This window comes from Periplaneta americana, chromosome 15 (assembly GCF_040183065.1).
Source record: "Periplaneta americana isolate PAMFEO1 chromosome 15, P.americana_PAMFEO1_priV1, whole genome shotgun sequence".
Lineage (NCBI taxonomy): Eukaryota > Metazoa > Arthropoda > Insecta > Blattodea > Blattidae > Periplaneta > Periplaneta americana.
Genome location: NC_091131.1, coordinates 138,096,349 through 138,115,635, shown reverse-complemented (window position 1 = coordinate 138,115,635; position 19,287 = coordinate 138,096,349). Strand labels below are relative to the sequence as shown.

Below are 19,287 nucleotides of genomic sequence, written 5' to 3'. Positions count from 1 at the left end.
CGACGTTTATATTCTAAGATGGGAGGACAGTTGGAAGAAGAGCAGTTTGGCTTCAGAAAAGGAAAAGGTGCGAAAGATGCAATTGGACTATTAAGAACAATCGGCGAAAGATACTTAGAGAAGAATAAGGAAGTGTAGGCCTATATAATATTTGTGGACTTAGAAAAGGCATTTGACAGAGTAGATTGGAAAAAGTGATGGGCATCTTGAAGAAAATAAGTGTGGATTGGAAAGACAAGAAACTGTTCAGTAATCCATATATGAAACAACGAGTCAAAGTCAGGATAGAAGAAGAAATTTCTGAAGGAAGTGAAATAGGGAGAGGAGTACGACAAGGATTCCCTTTATTGTCTATCCTGTTCAACATCTACTTGGATGATTCAGTAAAGAACTGTTTTCAGAACATGGGAGGGGTAAAAGCAGGAGGCAGAAGAATAAAGTGCATAAGGTTTGCTAATGATTATGGCGTTGTTAGCAGAAGAGATGATACTAAAGGATATGCTACTGGTGCTAAATGACAGCTCTGAGCAGAATGGAATGAAGATAAATACAAACAATACGAAGACCATGTATGACGCAAGAACGTAAAATTGCTAATTCTAAATGAGGCAGTAGAGCAAGTGAACAGCTTCAGATACTTGGGATGTACTATAAGCAGTAACATGAGCTGCAGCTAGGAAGTCAAAAAGAGGATAGCAATGACAAAGGAAGCTTTTAATATAAAAAGAAGCATCTTCTGCGGACCTCTGAAAAAAGAACTAAGGAAAAGGCTATTGAAGTGCTTTGTGTGGAGTGTGGCATTGTATGGGTAGAAACGTGGACATTACGACGAAGTGAAGAGGAACGAATAGAAGCATTTGAAATATGGATATGGAGAAGAAAGGAGCGTGTCAAGTGGACAGACAGAATAAGAAACGAAGCTGTATTGGAAAGAGTGGATGAAGAGAGAATGAAACAGATCAGATCAGAAAGAGAAAAAGGAATTGATTGGGTCATTGGCTGAGAAGAAACTGCCTACTGAAGAATGCTCTGGAAGGAATAGTGAACGGGAAAAGAGTTAGGGACAGAAGAAAATTTCATATGATAGACAACATTAAGATATGTGGATCATAAGCGGAGACTAAGAGGAAGGCAGAAAAAAGGAAAGACTGGAGAATGCTGAGTTTGCAATGAAAGATCTGCCCATGGGCAGAACACTTGTGTGTCTGTATGTATGTATGTATGTATTATTATTATTATTATTATTATTATTATTATTATTATTATTATCATCATTATTATTATTCTGTGGGATGTTTAGGTTATCAGTCATTAGAAAAAGTATTTGTTGAATATCTTCGAAATTTCTGTTGTATCTTATGTTTTTGTATTATTTTTTACAAGAGTGTAGCTTTGTTCCTTATTTCTAAACTTTCCGGTTTCTTTTTTTTTTTTTATTAAGTTCCTATTTGTTTTGATTTTATTATTCAAGTTCAAAACAAATTTGTTAAAGTAAAGTTATTTGGCTTTTAAGATTACTTTGTGTTTAATTTAACTGATAAAATTCTGGAAGCAATTAATAAAAAATTACAAGTAGGAGGGATATTCTTTGATCTCTCCAAAGCCTTCGTTTGTATTAATCATAAAATTGTACTAGAGAAATTAGAGCTAATAATTTGGTGTCATTACTATTTCTACTTTAAATATATAGAGTCCTCTTTGTTTTGCATGAGATTCTTATGTCTTGTGTAATCCAATTATTTTTAGATGTTTGAGAATTTTTGTGCTTTACAAGAAAACTGAATTCAAAGATATTTAAGAATGTATTATGAAACGCATTGAATTCCTACTATTCATATCTTCATTAACATATACTGATTTCCAGGTTTCATTTTTTAATTTAGCTTCAAAGTATGATTCTTCATTTACGACTCTTAACCTAATTTTAATCTTGTGTCTTGATTCAGCAATGTTATTGCATATTATTGCACGGTTGCCAGAAATCGCACCGTCACTGTCACTCTTTCTTACAACTATTTGCAACCTTAGGCCCTACCAAATATTCAAAGTCTGTAGGTGACATTCTGGTAAAATTTTTATAATGTTCACCAACTGTTTTGAACTTCAAATCAGCCAGCAAATTTGAACTACCACATTAATTTCTACTTGTATATATGTAACTGTGTTTGCCACCATTGCCTCTGTTTCCGTTTCTTTTGCACGTAAAATGCAAATAAAAATAGGCTGCTGCAGCTACGTCCAGGATTGAAAGTAGGAGTACCTGAACTGGCGGACGCTGGTAGGTTACCTGTTGCGGACTCCGGCGAGGGTTGGAAAAGTTCACCGCGCTACCAAATAGCGCAACCACCATGCGTAACCTTGCCCGTGTAACCTTGGCGGGGGACGTGGTTGCGATACGGATTTCGGCGCGCATATCTGTATGAGCCTTAATGTATCGTTTAATAAGTGCAGTGTGTTACTTGGCCCAGCAAGAATTTCCGTTTAGGAGTAGGGATGAGTCCGATAGCTCTGTCAGCAGGGGCAATTATGTGGAACTTTTACACCTCATTGCTCAAACTGATGACAATAATTTAGACCACCACCTTCAGACTGTTACTATGTTTCCTGGGACATCAAATGACATTCAGAATTACTTAATTAAATGTGTTCTTCGCGTTTTGATTAATGAAATTGAAAAAGGAAATTAGTGAAACAAGTTCTAATGCTGTTATCATGGATGCATCGACATACATGTCCAATAAGTTACAGTTATCGACGTATTGAATCGAAGTACAAGTAGGCGCAACACAACTTCTGACGGATCTTCAAATACAGCACCTTCAGGAAATTTTTTCCAAATTTATTATTACTATTCCTATAATTATATTATTCTTGCTCTAATTCTATGCATTGCATATTATTTTTTTAAGGAAGATATATATATATACGTATGTATATATATGTGTATATATATATATATATATATATATATATATATATATATATATATATATTCGTAAAACGTTAGTAGGACGCTCGAAAGAAATTCATCCTCTCCTCAACTGTGGTATCATTTTAGAATCGGCAACACTCAGGAATTTCACACGCCACGCCACTGTACACAACAAAACTAAAATACGAGTTATTGCATTTTGATGTCAAGTAACAGTGAGAAGAAACATGCTATACAGCATTAATTAGCTACATCCCGCTATTCCCTATCGTTATTCGTCAAATCTCTAATACTGACATGTTTTTGTAACTTATTAAAGTTATAATAATTTCACTTTCGACAAAAACACTTCTCATACAAAAACTGAGCAATGATGGGTTGTCCTACAATGTATAGAAATACTGGTCAATTCGAAACCTGACTACATGTAAACCAAAAGGTCGGTACAGGATTTTAACCACACTCACAAAAGAATTAACTAACTTACAAACATTAAAATGGATAAAGGAAAAAATTAAATAGAAAATTAACAATTAATTAATAGAAAATAGTTATTGAGTAGAGTATTGAACTAATTTATTGAAAAATAATTCAAAGTAATTCTGCTGAAAAACTTGCGTTACAAAATGACCTTACCTCTCCTTGTAGTTGGAAGCGGAGCAGGCACCTTCCCTCTTTCCGAAGGCGGGCGATAGTAGTCCTCCATTTGCTTCAGGAATACGTCTTCTATATCAGCTGAAGTACCTTCCTCACCAATCTTGGGATCTGCTCAGTAGTTATAGGAAAAATATTATTAATCTTATTTAACATCAACTGACATCTCAAAGTGAATCAAAATAACAATTGACCTTTTATTCGTTATCGTATGTGTGCAGGTGGCGAGCCAAGATCATTCTCCATTATGAACTATTGATCTATTGTACATACACTGGGTTCCATTAATGCCGTCTCGTTCCTTAGTCACACTGACAACGAATCTCAGTATTCTATCCCCACCTCTACTGTACACGTGCAGCTTGACTCGTCTGTATTGTGATTCCTGTTTTCAGTGTTGTTCATGCTAGAATAATATATAGTTACGCCATCATCTCAAATTAGAACTCGTTTGTGAAATGCAGCGGCACGCCAATGCTGGTAGGAATGGCTATCTCTGTGTCCGTTGTGTACATACTTACTAGCATAGCAGCGGAAGGGGATGAATTACTGACTATAAACACAAATTCGAAACGTGACAACATTAATGGAATTGACTGTACATAAGTTCCCTGAGAAGGAGGGGATAAATGCAGGGCCAGGTATGGAGATCACGAAAATCACGACATAATAGATATACAATAGATCTTTAAGAATTAAGTGATTCTGATTAATAATATGCGGATAAAATAATAGCGAAAAATCGCGAAATAGAATTCTAATAGCGAAATATGAATACATTAGCGGATTATTAATATTGCGTCGTTTTATAGCGAATTTCATATTCTGAGTTTTTTCTTCGGATTTTTTTTTTCACTTGACTTTGTTATATATCCAAGTAGGATATTGCATGGTATTCCAGATGTTCTGATTAGCCTACATTAGTGAACTCGAAAGACGGAGAATTCAACATTTCACTAAATAACTTGAAAGTGTTAATTTGAGGGCTGCAGGTTTTTTTCGTTTTTAATGAATGTGGGTTAAATACCAGTCTCAATACAACAAGTATTGTCTATTGGCCATACCGCACCTTTACCAGTATACAACGAACCTTTAATGTTAATTATTTGAAAGTAATATTCATACTGAGTTAATACTCCCATTCCAAAATAATTGTATTTTCAAAATTGTCCATTAATCTCAGTCAAGAGTACAAATCAACCACCAACAATCTCCGCCGACACCAATATTAAAAAACACAAATGATAAAATTAATCTCCATAAATACCTGCCACTGGAAAAATGAAATGAGGTAGGACTAGACAATTTTTCCTAGATTTGATTATTTCGGATAAATTAATTGTTATGTACTAAATTATGCATACTTACTATAGCAAGTATTTTACGTCACATATTAGAAGAGGCCATGTACGAAAGAAATATGAGAGAGACTCATTCTCTATGAATCAGCAACCTTGTAAACGCATTTATTTACGTGAAACAAGAAATTTTATATCACTTTTTTTTAAATACCGACTTCCATAAATAGAAAAATTGCATTAGAAATGATTACAATATGAGTACAGCTATTTTATGTGAACTTGTGTAAAATTATATATATACGTAAATCGTGCAATGTGTAAGAGGTATTTTCTCAAAAGTGTCAAATGCCAGTCTCGATGGATTTTAAATAAGTATAAATTAATGCTTTAAACTTTTTAAACATCTACACCACCATATTAATTGTAGTTACCACATCAAAAATATTTATTAAATAAATTGTATACTTTATTTTAGCATTCATTGAGATCCTTATAGGCGAAATAAGAGGGAAAGGAACTAGCTACTACTCCATTATCTTCTGGCTTAACTGTCTCATGAGTAGTGTCTTATTGGTGTCATGAAGTTCCAGCCAGTATTCGGACTGCTCACACACACACACACACACACACACACACACACAGATTAAATGTTATTGCCAAGTTGTGTTCTAGCATTTAATTCATTTATAACAATCTCTTCGTCAACTAAACCGACAATATTTTTTTGTTAATTAAGTTAATTATCAAATTATTAATAGTATTATTATTAATCTCCAAGAGTCTTTTTAAGCAATATTTTCAGTTTATTCATATGTATAACATCATTGTCTACAGGACTTTAACATCATTACCAAGGTAATGCAACATTTTATTAAAATCGATATCAGCTGTACCTATAACTATTTCAAGGTTGGTCAGATTAAAATTATAATGACAGTAGGGAAAGTAAACTGATAACATGTATCTATGCAATTACTGTTTTTGCAAGACACTGCGTCACAAGTGTAGAATCCATCATTACCAAGCACTTCTACATCACCTGATAGGTACGAGATTTTAACGAGTATGATTTAAAGGGATGTAGTCTGTTGATAATTTCATAATAAAGAATAATATTTTAGCCTTAGTTACAACTCTTCCCATGTCATTTGCTAAAACCTCACTTATCATCATTACCAAGCTGTAATGGCTGGCAACATATAGAATGGGCTTAGCACATAGAACTCAAAATTTAATCTGTATCATATAACAATTGGCTGTTCTAAATATTTAGAGCTAGATGTATAATTCACAAAAATGTTTTAGCTCTTTGGTGAGACATCATAGTACTTTATTTATGTTCTATATTTGTATTATTCCCTAGTTGAAATTTTCTTAACCTTATTGATGTTATTTATAGGTGTCTATTACAATTAGTAGTATTCATTTCTAAGTCCTAAGCGTCATTACCAAATATTGTACAAATATTAAATAGTCCATAAAATCCACAAATATCATAAACTAGTTTTGTCAATCCTTAATTAGTAACACTTATGTGAAACGAACGTGTACACAAAAACATGTCAAAATCAAAGCATGTTGAAATTTATGTATTTCTTTTGAAATCTGAATTTGACGCTTTTGAGAAATTCACCCATAAATTAACTCAGATATTTTGTTTTTGATATTGTAAATCATGTCTTTTTGTGTAACTTAGAAAACTGAAGTTCATTTTTTGAACAGTGTGCATTTCAAATTATTTCAGTTGAATAGGCATTTTAAGTAATAGCACAAGAAAATAAACTATAAACGGTAATTTTCATAATATGATAAAGGAGCTGATACATTGCGGTCTACCTATCCATCCATCCATCCACCCATCCATTCATCCATCCAACCAACCAATCAACCAACTAACCAACCAATCAACCAACCTATCTACCTACCTACGTATTTATTTATTTATTTATTTATTTATTTATTTATTTATTTATTTATTTATTTATTTATTTATTTATTTATTTATTTATTTATTTATTTATTTATTTATTTATTTATTTATTTATTTATTTATTTATTTATTTATTTATTTATTTATTTATTTATTTATTTTTTATTATTTATTTATTCATTCATTCATTTATTTACGTTTCTTCATCTGCATTCCTTTATTTATCTAACTTATTATGAGCTTTGGTTATATTCGTGAAGATTGGTAAGTAGTTATATACTTATTTACATATTTTATTTGCGTATTTGTTCACATATTAATCACTTTTATATTCACGTATTTAACGACAGTTCCAATAGAAGGGGTTCTTCGATGTCTGCTTGACTTCATGATTATAAAGCTATAAAAAAAATTGTAAGATAAATGGTAAGAAAATCTTCTGTGGTTCAGGCCTTCCTCGAGTAGTTCATTTCTTATGCTATTTGCACGTCACCGTTCAATGAGTGGGAATAGTAAATTCACTATAGATAGAACGGTATTAAAGATGGTGAATAGTACTCACATTCTCTGCAGTATCCGATCTGGTACGTGGTCTTCATGCGGCTCCTGTACAGTTTGTCGATGAGCTTCTCCTCCTCGCTCCAAGAGTCCCGCTTCTGGAACAAGACGGAAGGAAGCCGCTTCATTACGTGGCCGAATCACATATAAATTAGCAAGATGCTGGTTAGCATGAGACTCGTGGGGTCGATACCGCCCCAGCCCACCTCGCTTGGTGACAGGTACTGGTCTTTGTCAAGTGAAGACGCGAAGCAGTCCACCGGCTCGTGCCTGCAACATATTGCACAGTTACTGCAATTCTGCAACACTAATAAACAAGAATACAGTCTTATAAAAGAGGAGAAATTTTATAGAGCTGAGACGTCCATATATTTAATAAATATTGTGATTATTAAACATTAATAAGCAAGACACCGGTACTATATTTTAAAAGTCAAGGAAATGGTATATTAATGGGACATGTATAAGGAAAGTTATAGATTGCAGGAATTTATTTGCGCTTCTGGAAAGTGCGAGAATACCTTAAACTGCTGGGTTATTTGTAAGAAAAGGAACTCATTATATAAATGTGTATCAGTTTTGTAACTGCAGGAAAGAATTTTGTAAAAGGGGAAATTTTTAATTTATATACAAATTAACACATTGCATAGTCGCGAATAAAAATTCATTTTCGTAAACCGTTTCTTACAAATGCGTAATAATTCTGTTTGGTTGAAATACTTTCGTGAAATACGTTTACACTTCTGGTACTTATGCAAAGCAGACCTACTTCTTATTGTAAAAGTCGATCAATGTTTGTGTTTATAAGATCTAGAACGAATAGGGGTTACTTTTATGATTTTGCGATATTTATGACAGTCATAAGACATTGCATAAGCATGAGTAAATTTTATAACTTCGAAGAAAAACTTCTAGTTTTGTATGTTATACACACATACATATTACCTCTTGAAGTCCACTTTGTTAGTGTAAACATTTTTAAACTATTTTATGTAGGTGGGTTATACAAAATCCTTTTTATAATCTTGAGCAATTTTATAATAATTACTTCTGTAAATATAACATTTTAATTATTATATTTGACTAAACTCGCATTACAATTTCTACAATTCGCTATGTCCATAGCACCTATTCGATGCTTACGACTAATAAAGAATAATTATGATTACGATTACAAGCAGATTACTTTTCATTAACGCGTGAAATTTTCCGAATCTAAAAAATTTTTATGAAGAAGTCTGAGCATCTGAAGCCATTAATACATTTAATTCATAAGCCTAAAACAATAGTAGGATTTTAAATTTGAAACAGTATATTATATACCTGAATAATTCAAATAATTAAAGATTTTTTAATTGTTTTATTTAACGACGCTCGCAACTGCCGAGGTTATATCAGTGTCGCCTGTGTACCGGAATTTCGTCCCGCAGTAAACCTACTGACATAAGCCTGTCGAATTTAAGCACACTTAGGGGAGGCAGAGGTGAAATTTTCTAACAAAACTGAAGAAAAAATGAAAATTTGGTTTTTTCCATTTTTATTATCTTTATTTTCATATTCCGATGTTAGTTTTTGATTTTGTGCCCTTTAAAAGTATGAAATTAAAACCAAGCTAACTATATTACTATATTATTCCCATAACAAACTAATACTTATCATTATTTATATACCTTCTCTGAACATATTAATAAAAAGAAATATTGAAAATTTCTTACAATATGGTGCATGGAGCATTTTATATCAAACGATATAAAGTTTTATAAAATTATTAATATTTACAGAACTGTTGTACTTAAAAAGTTGAAACTTGGTATGTCCATTACTAATAGCATACTTAGTATCCATGATCAATTTCAAACAAATCGGATAAATTTTGTGGATTTTGAAATATTCACCTCTGCTTCCCCTTAAATGCCATGTCATCGACCTTGGCCGAGATCGAACCCTCAACTCTACCGACTGCCCCACCCAGGACGACGATAATTAAAAAAAAAGAATATATGATAATTTATAAGACGGTCGATAAATGGAAGTGAGACAGTATAGGTACGGAATAGAGGAGCAGAGGATGAATTAAGAACGGGCAGATAATAAAACAGCAAAAGGATGAACTAAGAATAAATTAGAAATTAATTGGCATATCAGTTTAAAAATACAAAACAGAGGGGTATGAAACAGATCACACGATAATTAAATAAAATTAAAGAAAAGGAAATGAACTTGTGCGGAAATGATATGTAGAATTATTGTGAAACATTTTAAAGTGATAGTGGGTTGAAAAGCAAAAATGTGAAGGTTCACTATCACTAAAATTCTGATAAGAAATATATCGTATCATATCATATTGCATCATATCATATCACATCATATATCTGACCGTAACAGGCCATTCGGCCTAACACTTGCCAGGATGATGATGATGATGATGATGATGATGGTGATGATGATGATGATGATGATGATGATGATGAAATTTCTTTGACCTTGTTTATTCAACTGCTGTTCTAATTTTACACTCATAATAGATTTCCATAATGAGTTGAAATTTTTAGATGGCAAAAGGTCAAAAAAATTCTCCAGAGAGAAGAGAGTATGCAAAAAAGACAAGGTATTCCGGTGAAAATGCTACAGCAGGTACTACATGATATGAATACTGGAAAACTCGGTCAATGAGAAGCTGCACGTTTGTATTCCGTTCCAAGACAAACACGAGTGAATCAAGTGAAAAATAAACACAGAAATAATTTTGGGAGGCCAAGTATATTTTCACCAAGAATGTTGGTGCTCTGTGTTATGATGACTTTGTAATAGTTTCATATAAAAGATCACTGTTCCCAGGTAGGCCTGAAGTCAATGCCATTGAACTGCATGGCACATCTCCAGATACAAAGTCAGTTATAAGGTCAAGAAGGGAATGCATTGGATATGGTATGACTAGTTTGTAGTAATTAAGAAAGTTAATAAGTTGGTACATAAAAGGGACACGTATGAACTGATTATGTTAAGAATGTCAAGAATTTGATTAGCGAATTAAAATAACTTATATCAAACATACATGTGGGCGATAAACACATACATATTTTGTTTATATTTTCATTTGTAGTGTCAATATACTTTATGCTATTGTAAATGTTCTAATAAGCTTATGTTTGTGACTTCATAAGAAATAAAATGTCATGTATTTTCTTATTATATAGTCAAAAGTTACCTTGAATTTGAAGGGGAATATAGGGAATTGGACTTAATAGGAAAACACATATGTGGTACAAAGTTTCCCCAGTTAGCCGTGTAACTTTCTAGCAACATTAAATATCAAAGTTCACACATTTAAAATGTGATTTTTGATGTTTAATATGTCTCAACCTAAAAAATAAATACTTTTCTTAAATAATTTATTTTCAAACATTAATTTTAATAAACACTATTTTAGGTCAGTATAAACATATAACAGAAGTGATACAAAGTTACCCCAAATGACTGTACACATTTCTTAACATAGTACAATTTTTCAATTATAAAAATTATATTCAGATAAGTTATCCAACTTACTGTTTGTTAGGTAGGTATATTCTTAATCATGTCAGGGAAACCGAAGTAGGCCTATACTAGAGGGTATCTTGTCGATAAGTGTAATCTGACAGGAACTTTGAAGGATCGAAAGTCGATTATCTTGCTGAAACGCTGTCACTTGACTGAGCTATGGCTGAGCTCATTTAGATCATAAATCGAGTATTTTTAATCACGATAATTCGGTGAAAATTTATGCTAGTAATAACTTCTCTGCACATCGTTTGTAAGAGAGAAAAATGGATGGAATGCGGGGTCGAAAGACAAACATTACGTTATAAAAATAACAGAGTGGAGCAATTCCGAATGTTTTGAATAGAAGTTGACAAAATCCGTGGATATTTTGTTTCCTACATTGAGAAACTGTTGCTGTAAAATTTAATGGCTGAAGTTTCTTTAGAATGCGCATTCATTTCAAGAGTGTCACCATAAATAAAACCGTACAGTCTCCGGATGATTTCAACTTGAAAGACATCATCCGCACAAAATACACACAACTTATCAGATAGGCTAGTCTCTGTCTCCTTTCCTTTTTCCACGCTCTCTAAGTAAGTGACTACTGATCAGTAACAAAGAATTAGTCAGAAAACAGAGCACGGACTGCAAGTCTAATTTAGTCACACGTGTACCTATCAGTTATATTTAGAAACAATAAAAATATTAGTTTTCTTTGGAGCATAAAATCAAATGACAAGAAATGAGGAATATGAAATAAATATAAATATGATGCGCATAATTCACACGAAAATTACTTCCATTTTAACATATACTCGTACTATAATAAGACACTTGGCACTGTTTGCTTTTATTATTTTACAATTAATGGCTGAATTAGTGGATTATGAAATCCTCAAGGACTGTCAGTCAGTCGATTCCTTAATCTTGACAGCATGTTTATCTTGAAGAAAATGTATTCAAAGTGCTGCCGAAATGGAATCCAATGTAAGGGGTATACTTTTTAAACAGCTAGCAAGTTCGTCTCCTCAACATACTTCGAAAAAAATTCCAAGATTATTACGTTATTAAATTTCCCCCTCAAATTACTGTTGCGCCGCAAATGAATTATTGAGCTGAATGAGTAGCAATATTGAATAGAGTAAAAAACATATGAAGCAGTTTTTCATTAGACCTCAATCTGAAACCTTTTTCCAAATTCATTCCTTAAATCAGATAAAATATCCATATATTTCTTGTTGCACTCAACATTACGCTGAGACTGCTGGTACTTACTGTACGTAGGCCAACATACATTGAACAACAAACATATCTTTTATTCTGAACATTTATTAATTTATACACAGCTACTATCGATTAAATAACTGTTTTATTTTAATAAATATTTTTTAAAAATTACTACTTTAATAATAAATCTGTACGAAAGTTACTAACTTAGTATATTTAAGCGGTTAAATTCTGTTTATATTCTTAATTTATATAGGCCTAGTTCAAAATAAAACACTACATTTGCATTGTAAAACTCTTTAAAGAAATATGAAAGCATAATATTCAAATAGGTAATATCACGAATATGCCCAAAAGAAAGATATGAAGAAAAATGCTTAAATACTAAATGTTGTGAAATTACTTAATCCTTATTCTGAAGTTCCAAATGATAAAATATCCACTTACTTTTTCACCACTCGCACCTCATGCCATTTATAGTCGTGGCTGTAGGTGGTGGTATACAATGGGTTGGACATTGTTCAGTTTTGAAGCTTTCGAGACTTTTAAAAGTGGAAGTAAAGAGAAATGTTTTCCATTTTGTTGATGGACGTAAATTTGGATGCCAGGATATTATTTTGACACGTTTTCACTATATATTTTTTAGACATTTTACTAACTGAGCTCCCATTTTGACAGCCAAAGTCGTAGTGTTACTTTTGTGAAAAAACATTTTAATTATTTCCATAACAACGGTAAACAATTGTTTTGCTACCATTGTCTTATGACAAACTCTGTTATCCATCGAAGTAAACAATGTGTCGTTTCTCAGTGCTCAGTTAACATAGATATCAGTTGGACAAAAAGAGGATCTTAATGATTATTAAGCCAGTACATCTGCCAGAAATTACGTAACAAACATTTGAAAACTTAGGTATACCTTTGCGCTGGCTGAGCAGTCTGACCTCCAGCTTGTCACGCCGGCGTTCCGGTTTCGAGCCCCGGTCAGCCCTAGGATTTTTCATTGAAAAACTCTTAGTGACACTTGTGGCGGAGAAAATCGCAGTTGGGGTTTTTCTCGGGGTTCTCCCGTTTCCCCATATTAGGCATATAAGTTATATCATTTCGTCAATATTTCTCCATTTCGTCATCATTCTATAGCATCCTCCGAACGGCGGCTGGCGAATCTTAGTGTAGTCAGCTGGTGTGAAATTGGAAATGCGCCTAGCTTGAGGCTTAACGCAATAGATCGTAAAAGGTCTCAGTGCTGAGCCATAGTGTCCCCCTCCCGAAAATTTCATTCCATTCTTTGGATGCTTAGTATACAGAGTGTCTCAAAAAATAGACCTTAAAATTAATTGTGATAGTAGTTACAGAGTAAAGAAATATGCCAGTGAAAAATCTCACAGTCTTATTTCAAATATTTTCCAAGTTATCATTCTGTGAATTTGTGAAAACCCAGTCCCAATAATGAAAGTTACACAATTTCAGAACGCCGTAAGGATGGTAAAGAGTATGTGTTATTTGTAGGAAAGACATTCCCAATGTTTTGTTTCTTTCCTCTCAAATGATTGCATAACTTCATTCATTAGAAAGTGGAAAACTTAACTTAGAGTGATTATGCAGTATATGGAGAGCTGTTTTCTGATTACGCAGCAAGTTGGAATTTAACAGTTTGATGCCAGGTATTAAACAAAATATATCCAATACATATGATGTAAAACAACACACTGTCTAATCACAAATCATGTTTATTTGATATCTCAAGAACTATTTGAATTAGAAGCTTGAAATCTTCTTCTTTTGTGTTTTTTAATTAAAGAGTATTCCAGAAAATTTTGTCGGTTAATTATTTAGACACTCTGTATATTTTTAATAACCTTGAAATAAGTTTCTTTGTGAGATATATAACAATAAATCCTACGATTTATGTATTAAACTAGGAACTCACAAACTTCTGTTTTCCTTGTGACATTTCACTCCTTTTTTTAATTCCTTTGTTCTATCGCTGATTTCTCTGAACTTTTGTGGATACTGGATTTGATGTCAGTTGTTCTCGGCGGTCAAATGGTCATCAGGTTTCGTATTAGATCTTCACGACTTCGTGATCAATGCTGGCGTAGTGTCGGTTCAAAATTGTCCACGAGTAAGAGCGAAACGGGCTGCAGATTTCGAATTTCTAAAAAATAAAAAAGAAGTATGAAGAGGAAGGAAAGGATAAAACAAACGAATGAAATAGGAAAATTATTATAAAATTAGAAAATGGACAAGAAGAGGAAACCTGATAAAGAGAAGTCGAAGAAGGGAAAACAAGAAGGAAAGGAGACGAGGATGAGAGAAAAGATGGAGAAGGGAACGAGAATTAAAGAGAGTGATGAAAAGAGATTAAATAACTATGGAGGACACTATAGCAAGAGTTAAAATAGGTGACAAATTAAATGAACCTTTCAAATTTAATGCAGATGTAAAACAAGGAGACGGATTATATCTGCAGTTTTATTTAATCTGACTCTTCAGGATACATTGAAAATAGTAAACTCGAAATGTACTATGTTTGATAAATCTACACAGGTATGCACTTATGCTGATGATAATGATTGTGAGTAGAAGTGAAAGGGAATTTAAACTATTATATTCAGAGATGGAAAAGTATGCTAAGAAAACCGCCTTATAGTCAATGAAAACAAAACTAAATACCTAATTGTATCTCCTTCAGAAAATAGAAGAGGCCCTCGTAACCGGATGGTGAATGATAGTAACGTTTGAAGATGTCTCTTGTTTTGAGTATCTTGACACATTGATTAGACCCGATAATAAAATGTGTCTCGTATTGTTGTTAAAAAAAAGCCATCTAAAATGTGAATATTGACTTCAAAGTATACTAAAATTTCACAATACTTATTTTAGATATGTTATATTCAATAGATTACACATGAACTTTACAAAATAGTTAAAAATCTAATAGTATACACAGAATACACATCTTCAACTGCCATTCTATTGCGTCAGACGTTGTTTTGTGAATAGTTTACGGTAGAGCCAACTGTTGAAAATAAACCCTACATGGCGGGGTAATATGGGCGCTAATGTTCGGGGGAATATGGGCAAGCATTACACTTCATAAAAATGACTCTTCAATCTTGATGAAAATGGCCTACAAATGATTACAAGAGCGAAAGACGTCATTGCACCCAAAGAACATAAAGTGGTGCATTGCATTTACCCTAAAGAAAAGGGAGAAACCATTACCCTTGTGGCCTGCTTCAATGCAGCAGGAAACTACTTTCCTCCAAGTATCATTATAAAAGAAATGAGGACAATAATGACTGAAAGAACAGGTGTCTGCTGTAAGTAAGGTGTACTTCAACAAGCAGTCTGACTACATTAACGGAGGTACGAGGTGTGATCATTAAATTCCGAGTCCTGTCCCATAAGAGCAAATAAAATTACCTCATTTAAATTTGGCTGCCATCCTTCAAGGTAGTCCATTTGGGCAGCTATACACTGATTTCAACGTGTCTGCCATTTTTGGAATGCCTCCTGAAAGTCGCGTTCTTGAAGCCTATCAAGCACCTTCTGCGATTCGCGTTGGATCTCCTTCACAGTGCCAAAACGGTGATCCTTTAGCTTGAATTTCATCGTCGGAAACAAAAAAAAGTCGCAGGTAGCCAAAGCTGGTGATTAAGGGGGTGAGGAACGACGACTATCTTATTACGGGTGCAAAACTGGAGTGTTGCGAGAGCTCTGTGAGCTCTGTGAACTGGCGCAGTATCGTCGTTGCTTTTTGTCCAGAGTTGTGATCGTTCACATTCCAAATGCACGTGAGGATCATTATGCACAATTTGTCGAAATTTTTCGACATTTTCGGCAGTGTTGCACGTGTGTGGTCGACCTGGCCTCTCGTCGTCCTTCAGCGATGTTCTGTCATTTCTGAAACGCGAATGCCACTCAAAACACCACGCCTGACTCACTGCTTCGTTCCCGTAGGCTTCCTTCAACATTCCATGGGTTACGGTTGCCGATTTCCCAAAGAATTTGACGTTGACGTGATTTCGCAAATGCGCGGATGCACGTGCTAACAAAACCTTGTGTAACACAGGTCTCAATGAAGATAGAGCTTCGAAACTTTGTTTCGTGTTTCTCCAAGGTCGTCTAATGTCACTGCTGCGCACGCGTGACAATCACGTGATCCCTTCGCCCACAGCAGACACAATCTCGGAATTTAATGATCACATCTCGTATATTTTTCTTAATTATCAAAAACTTCGTTGATTATTTCAACATCAGTAAGCATACACCTGCAATTTTGATAGTAGGTGGACGTGATTCACATAGTTGTAATCCTGACACACTTAACTTTGTAGTATAAAACGGATTATGCATGTTTTATCTTCCTCCACACACCACAGCCTGGTTTCAATCAGCAGATAGGGGTCTGTTTGGTTCTCTGAAGAAAGCTTACAACAGTGGTGCTACAGATTTCTTCAGGCAACATAGGAGACATTTTACAAAGGTCGAGTTTGCTTCCATTGTCAAAGAAGCATGGAACAGATGTGTCAATGTATGTCTGGCTGTAAATGCCTTCCGAGCTTCAGGTCCTTTTCCACTGCACACGAGTGTCATTCCTGATTATGCTTGCATTGGCACTGCAGCATCAGGTGACAAACCTACAATTCATACATTTCCTTCCACTGATTCAAATGTCTTAGAATCTCCAAACGTCATTCATCGCCAAAGAGTCACATCATCTGCCAAAGGTCTTACGCAGTAACCATCACAAATTGCATATACAATATATAAAGTAGTTAATACAGTTATATTTTGAAATATTTTAAGTATTTTTTCACTTCTTTCAGTTGATTGTGATTCACATCGTTAATGCCCACTTTACTCCCACACTCGGGGGAATATGGGCAAAACACATTAACTTTAATTTTTTAGTTTTACTTGCATACGTTTAGGAGTAAACAGTCAGGATTCTTATATAATATAGCTAAATTGTTAAGAAACATATCCCAGCTGTAAAATTAATTATTAGAAAAAAACCGAGAGATATTGCACCTGAAATAGTAATAAGGTGTCCATATTCCCCCGACTTCCTCTATCCTTTTAGTAATAGATTAATATCACATAGTACGAAACTTAAAGTTTATAAAATGCGCCAGATGAGGCGCAGGTTTGGATTCTAAATTTAAATAAACCTCGAACTCATTTCGCTATCATTAATTTCAACTTCCACATGATTCAATCGTTTTAGATCGACAGTGGATGCAGCAGGATGTAGTAGAGTTGCATACAGATGACTTCGATCAGAGGAAGCTGCAGAAGTCGCAGGGGGACGCAGGGGCTTTCGTTGCGGACACCGACGGAACTGGGTGGTTTGAAACTGAATCCATAGGTGGCAGCAAATAGTGAATCACGATATCAACAGGAACGCGATCTTGAGGTCAACACAGGATGCAACAGGATGTAGTACTGTGATTTACATACAGATGGTATCGTTCTGAGGAGGCTGCAGAACTATCAGGAGGACGAAGAGGCGTTCAAGGTCTCTGCGGACTCTGTCGGAACTGACAAGGAGAGATTGTAAGATCGATGTCACAGTTCTGTATGGGAATTTGTTTGGTGAAAATACACCAGAAATGAAACGACCCATGTCTTGGCTTTCTCTCCCCTAGGCCCTAGTTTACTCGTAAAAAATAAAGTATGAAATACTATCAAGTGTTCTCGAGTCGCTGTTGCATGCAAATTAATCACCGCTCACACGGCAACACAGACTGATGTCTTCGATCTCTGTAACCGAGTTTACAATATGTTATAATATTTTTTGTTTTGATATTATTAAGCCTATTATTATTTACTTATTATAATTATTGTTTGTTGATTTTCTTCTACTTGTTCAATAATGTCAAGTGATAAGGAGACAAACACATCGCCTGACGTTTCAATGAATGCGGAAACTCTCAATAAAACTGTTCTTACGGAAACGGTGCGATATTTTCAGGATGAAGATGTTATGTATTATCACTTTTTTAAATTAATTACCATGATCATTATAATGGTTTTTCCGTCTATGAAAATTTATTATCAATTTTCATTCATAATAGAAATATAGTCATTAAAATAATAATAAAAACATAAGACAATTTGAAAGATAACTAAGTAATTTGATAGATGCACAGAATTTTTTATGTTATTTATTTTGCCTACCAGATCGGCTTCTAGAGTTGGGACTGATTGAAGACCTCTTCAGTGCGGAAGCAAATTTTTAGTCTCGACAGAGGCGTAAATTTATTCATGGAAGCTATAGAATGTTTCAGATTCGAAGATACAGGAGAAATAATCTTCGATGAAGCTGTTCCTGAAAAGGTTGCAGAGCCACCTAGTGCTACCCCAACACAAGAGATATGTCGGACTTTCAACCAAGTCCAGAAAAACCCCAGAGATACGAGCAGATACCGCTGGACACAAAAATAAAAGTAGTAAATTTGGCTCACGAACTGGAGTTTGCATACATTGCAGCATCAGGTTTCCCGTCTGTTAAAACATAGGGGCTTCTTGCATTTTGGCGGTGAGACATCGAAACGGGAGGTACGCGGTACGATAAAATGGTGATGATAGACAAGTGGGTGTATGACAGATTTGTGGAGGCCAGGGAAAGGAATGAAAAAGTGACAACCAAGAGACTAGAGACTACAGGAGTGAGCTTTAGCGGAGGACTTTCAATATCTTTCGAGTTCTTCGTTCAACTTCACAGCAAGTTACAGTTGGGTCGTTGCTTTTAAGAAACGATACATTCGTACACTGCACATTACGCAATAACATCTTCGGGAAAACATTACCTAAAGTGTTTTTTTTGTACGGAGGAACTTGGAGGTAAATTTGGGCCTAGAGTAAATGTAAAGGCTGGTTCACAATAAACCGGGAACGGAAACGACAATGAGAACGAGAACGGAAATATTGTTAAAATAAATGTATTAAAATGTGAGCATTCACAATTAACAAGAAGCTTGTCGAAGCCCGGGAACGAGACAGTGAAAATTAATTGTGAATTCTCACATTTAAATACATTTATTTTAACAATATTTCAATTCTCGTCCCCATTGTCGTTTCCGTTCCCGGTTTATTGTGAACCAGCCTTACGGGTTAATGGATTACAGGATGAACTAAAAATGTGGTTGTAA

At 34.3% G+C, this 19,287-nt stretch overlaps 1 protein-coding gene across 1 annotated transcript in view; it reads right to left on the bottom strand.

Moving 5' to 3' along the window:
* LOC138715741 (uncharacterized) overlaps window positions 1–7,569 on the bottom strand; it is an 81,017-nt gene extending 73,448 nt beyond the window's left edge. Inside the window, exons 1-2 of the mRNA XM_069848796.1 lie at window positions 7,380–7,569; window positions 3,569–3,697 (exon numbers count right to left, since the gene is read on the bottom strand). Of these exons, the coding sequence (XP_069704897.1) occupies window positions 3,569–3,697; window positions 7,380–7,503 (253 nt within the window). The 5' untranslated portion in view covers window positions 7,504–7,569. The remainder of the gene's footprint in view (window positions 1–3,568; window positions 3,698–7,379) is intronic.
* Between the last annotated feature and the right edge of the window lie 11,718 nt (window positions 7,570–19,287).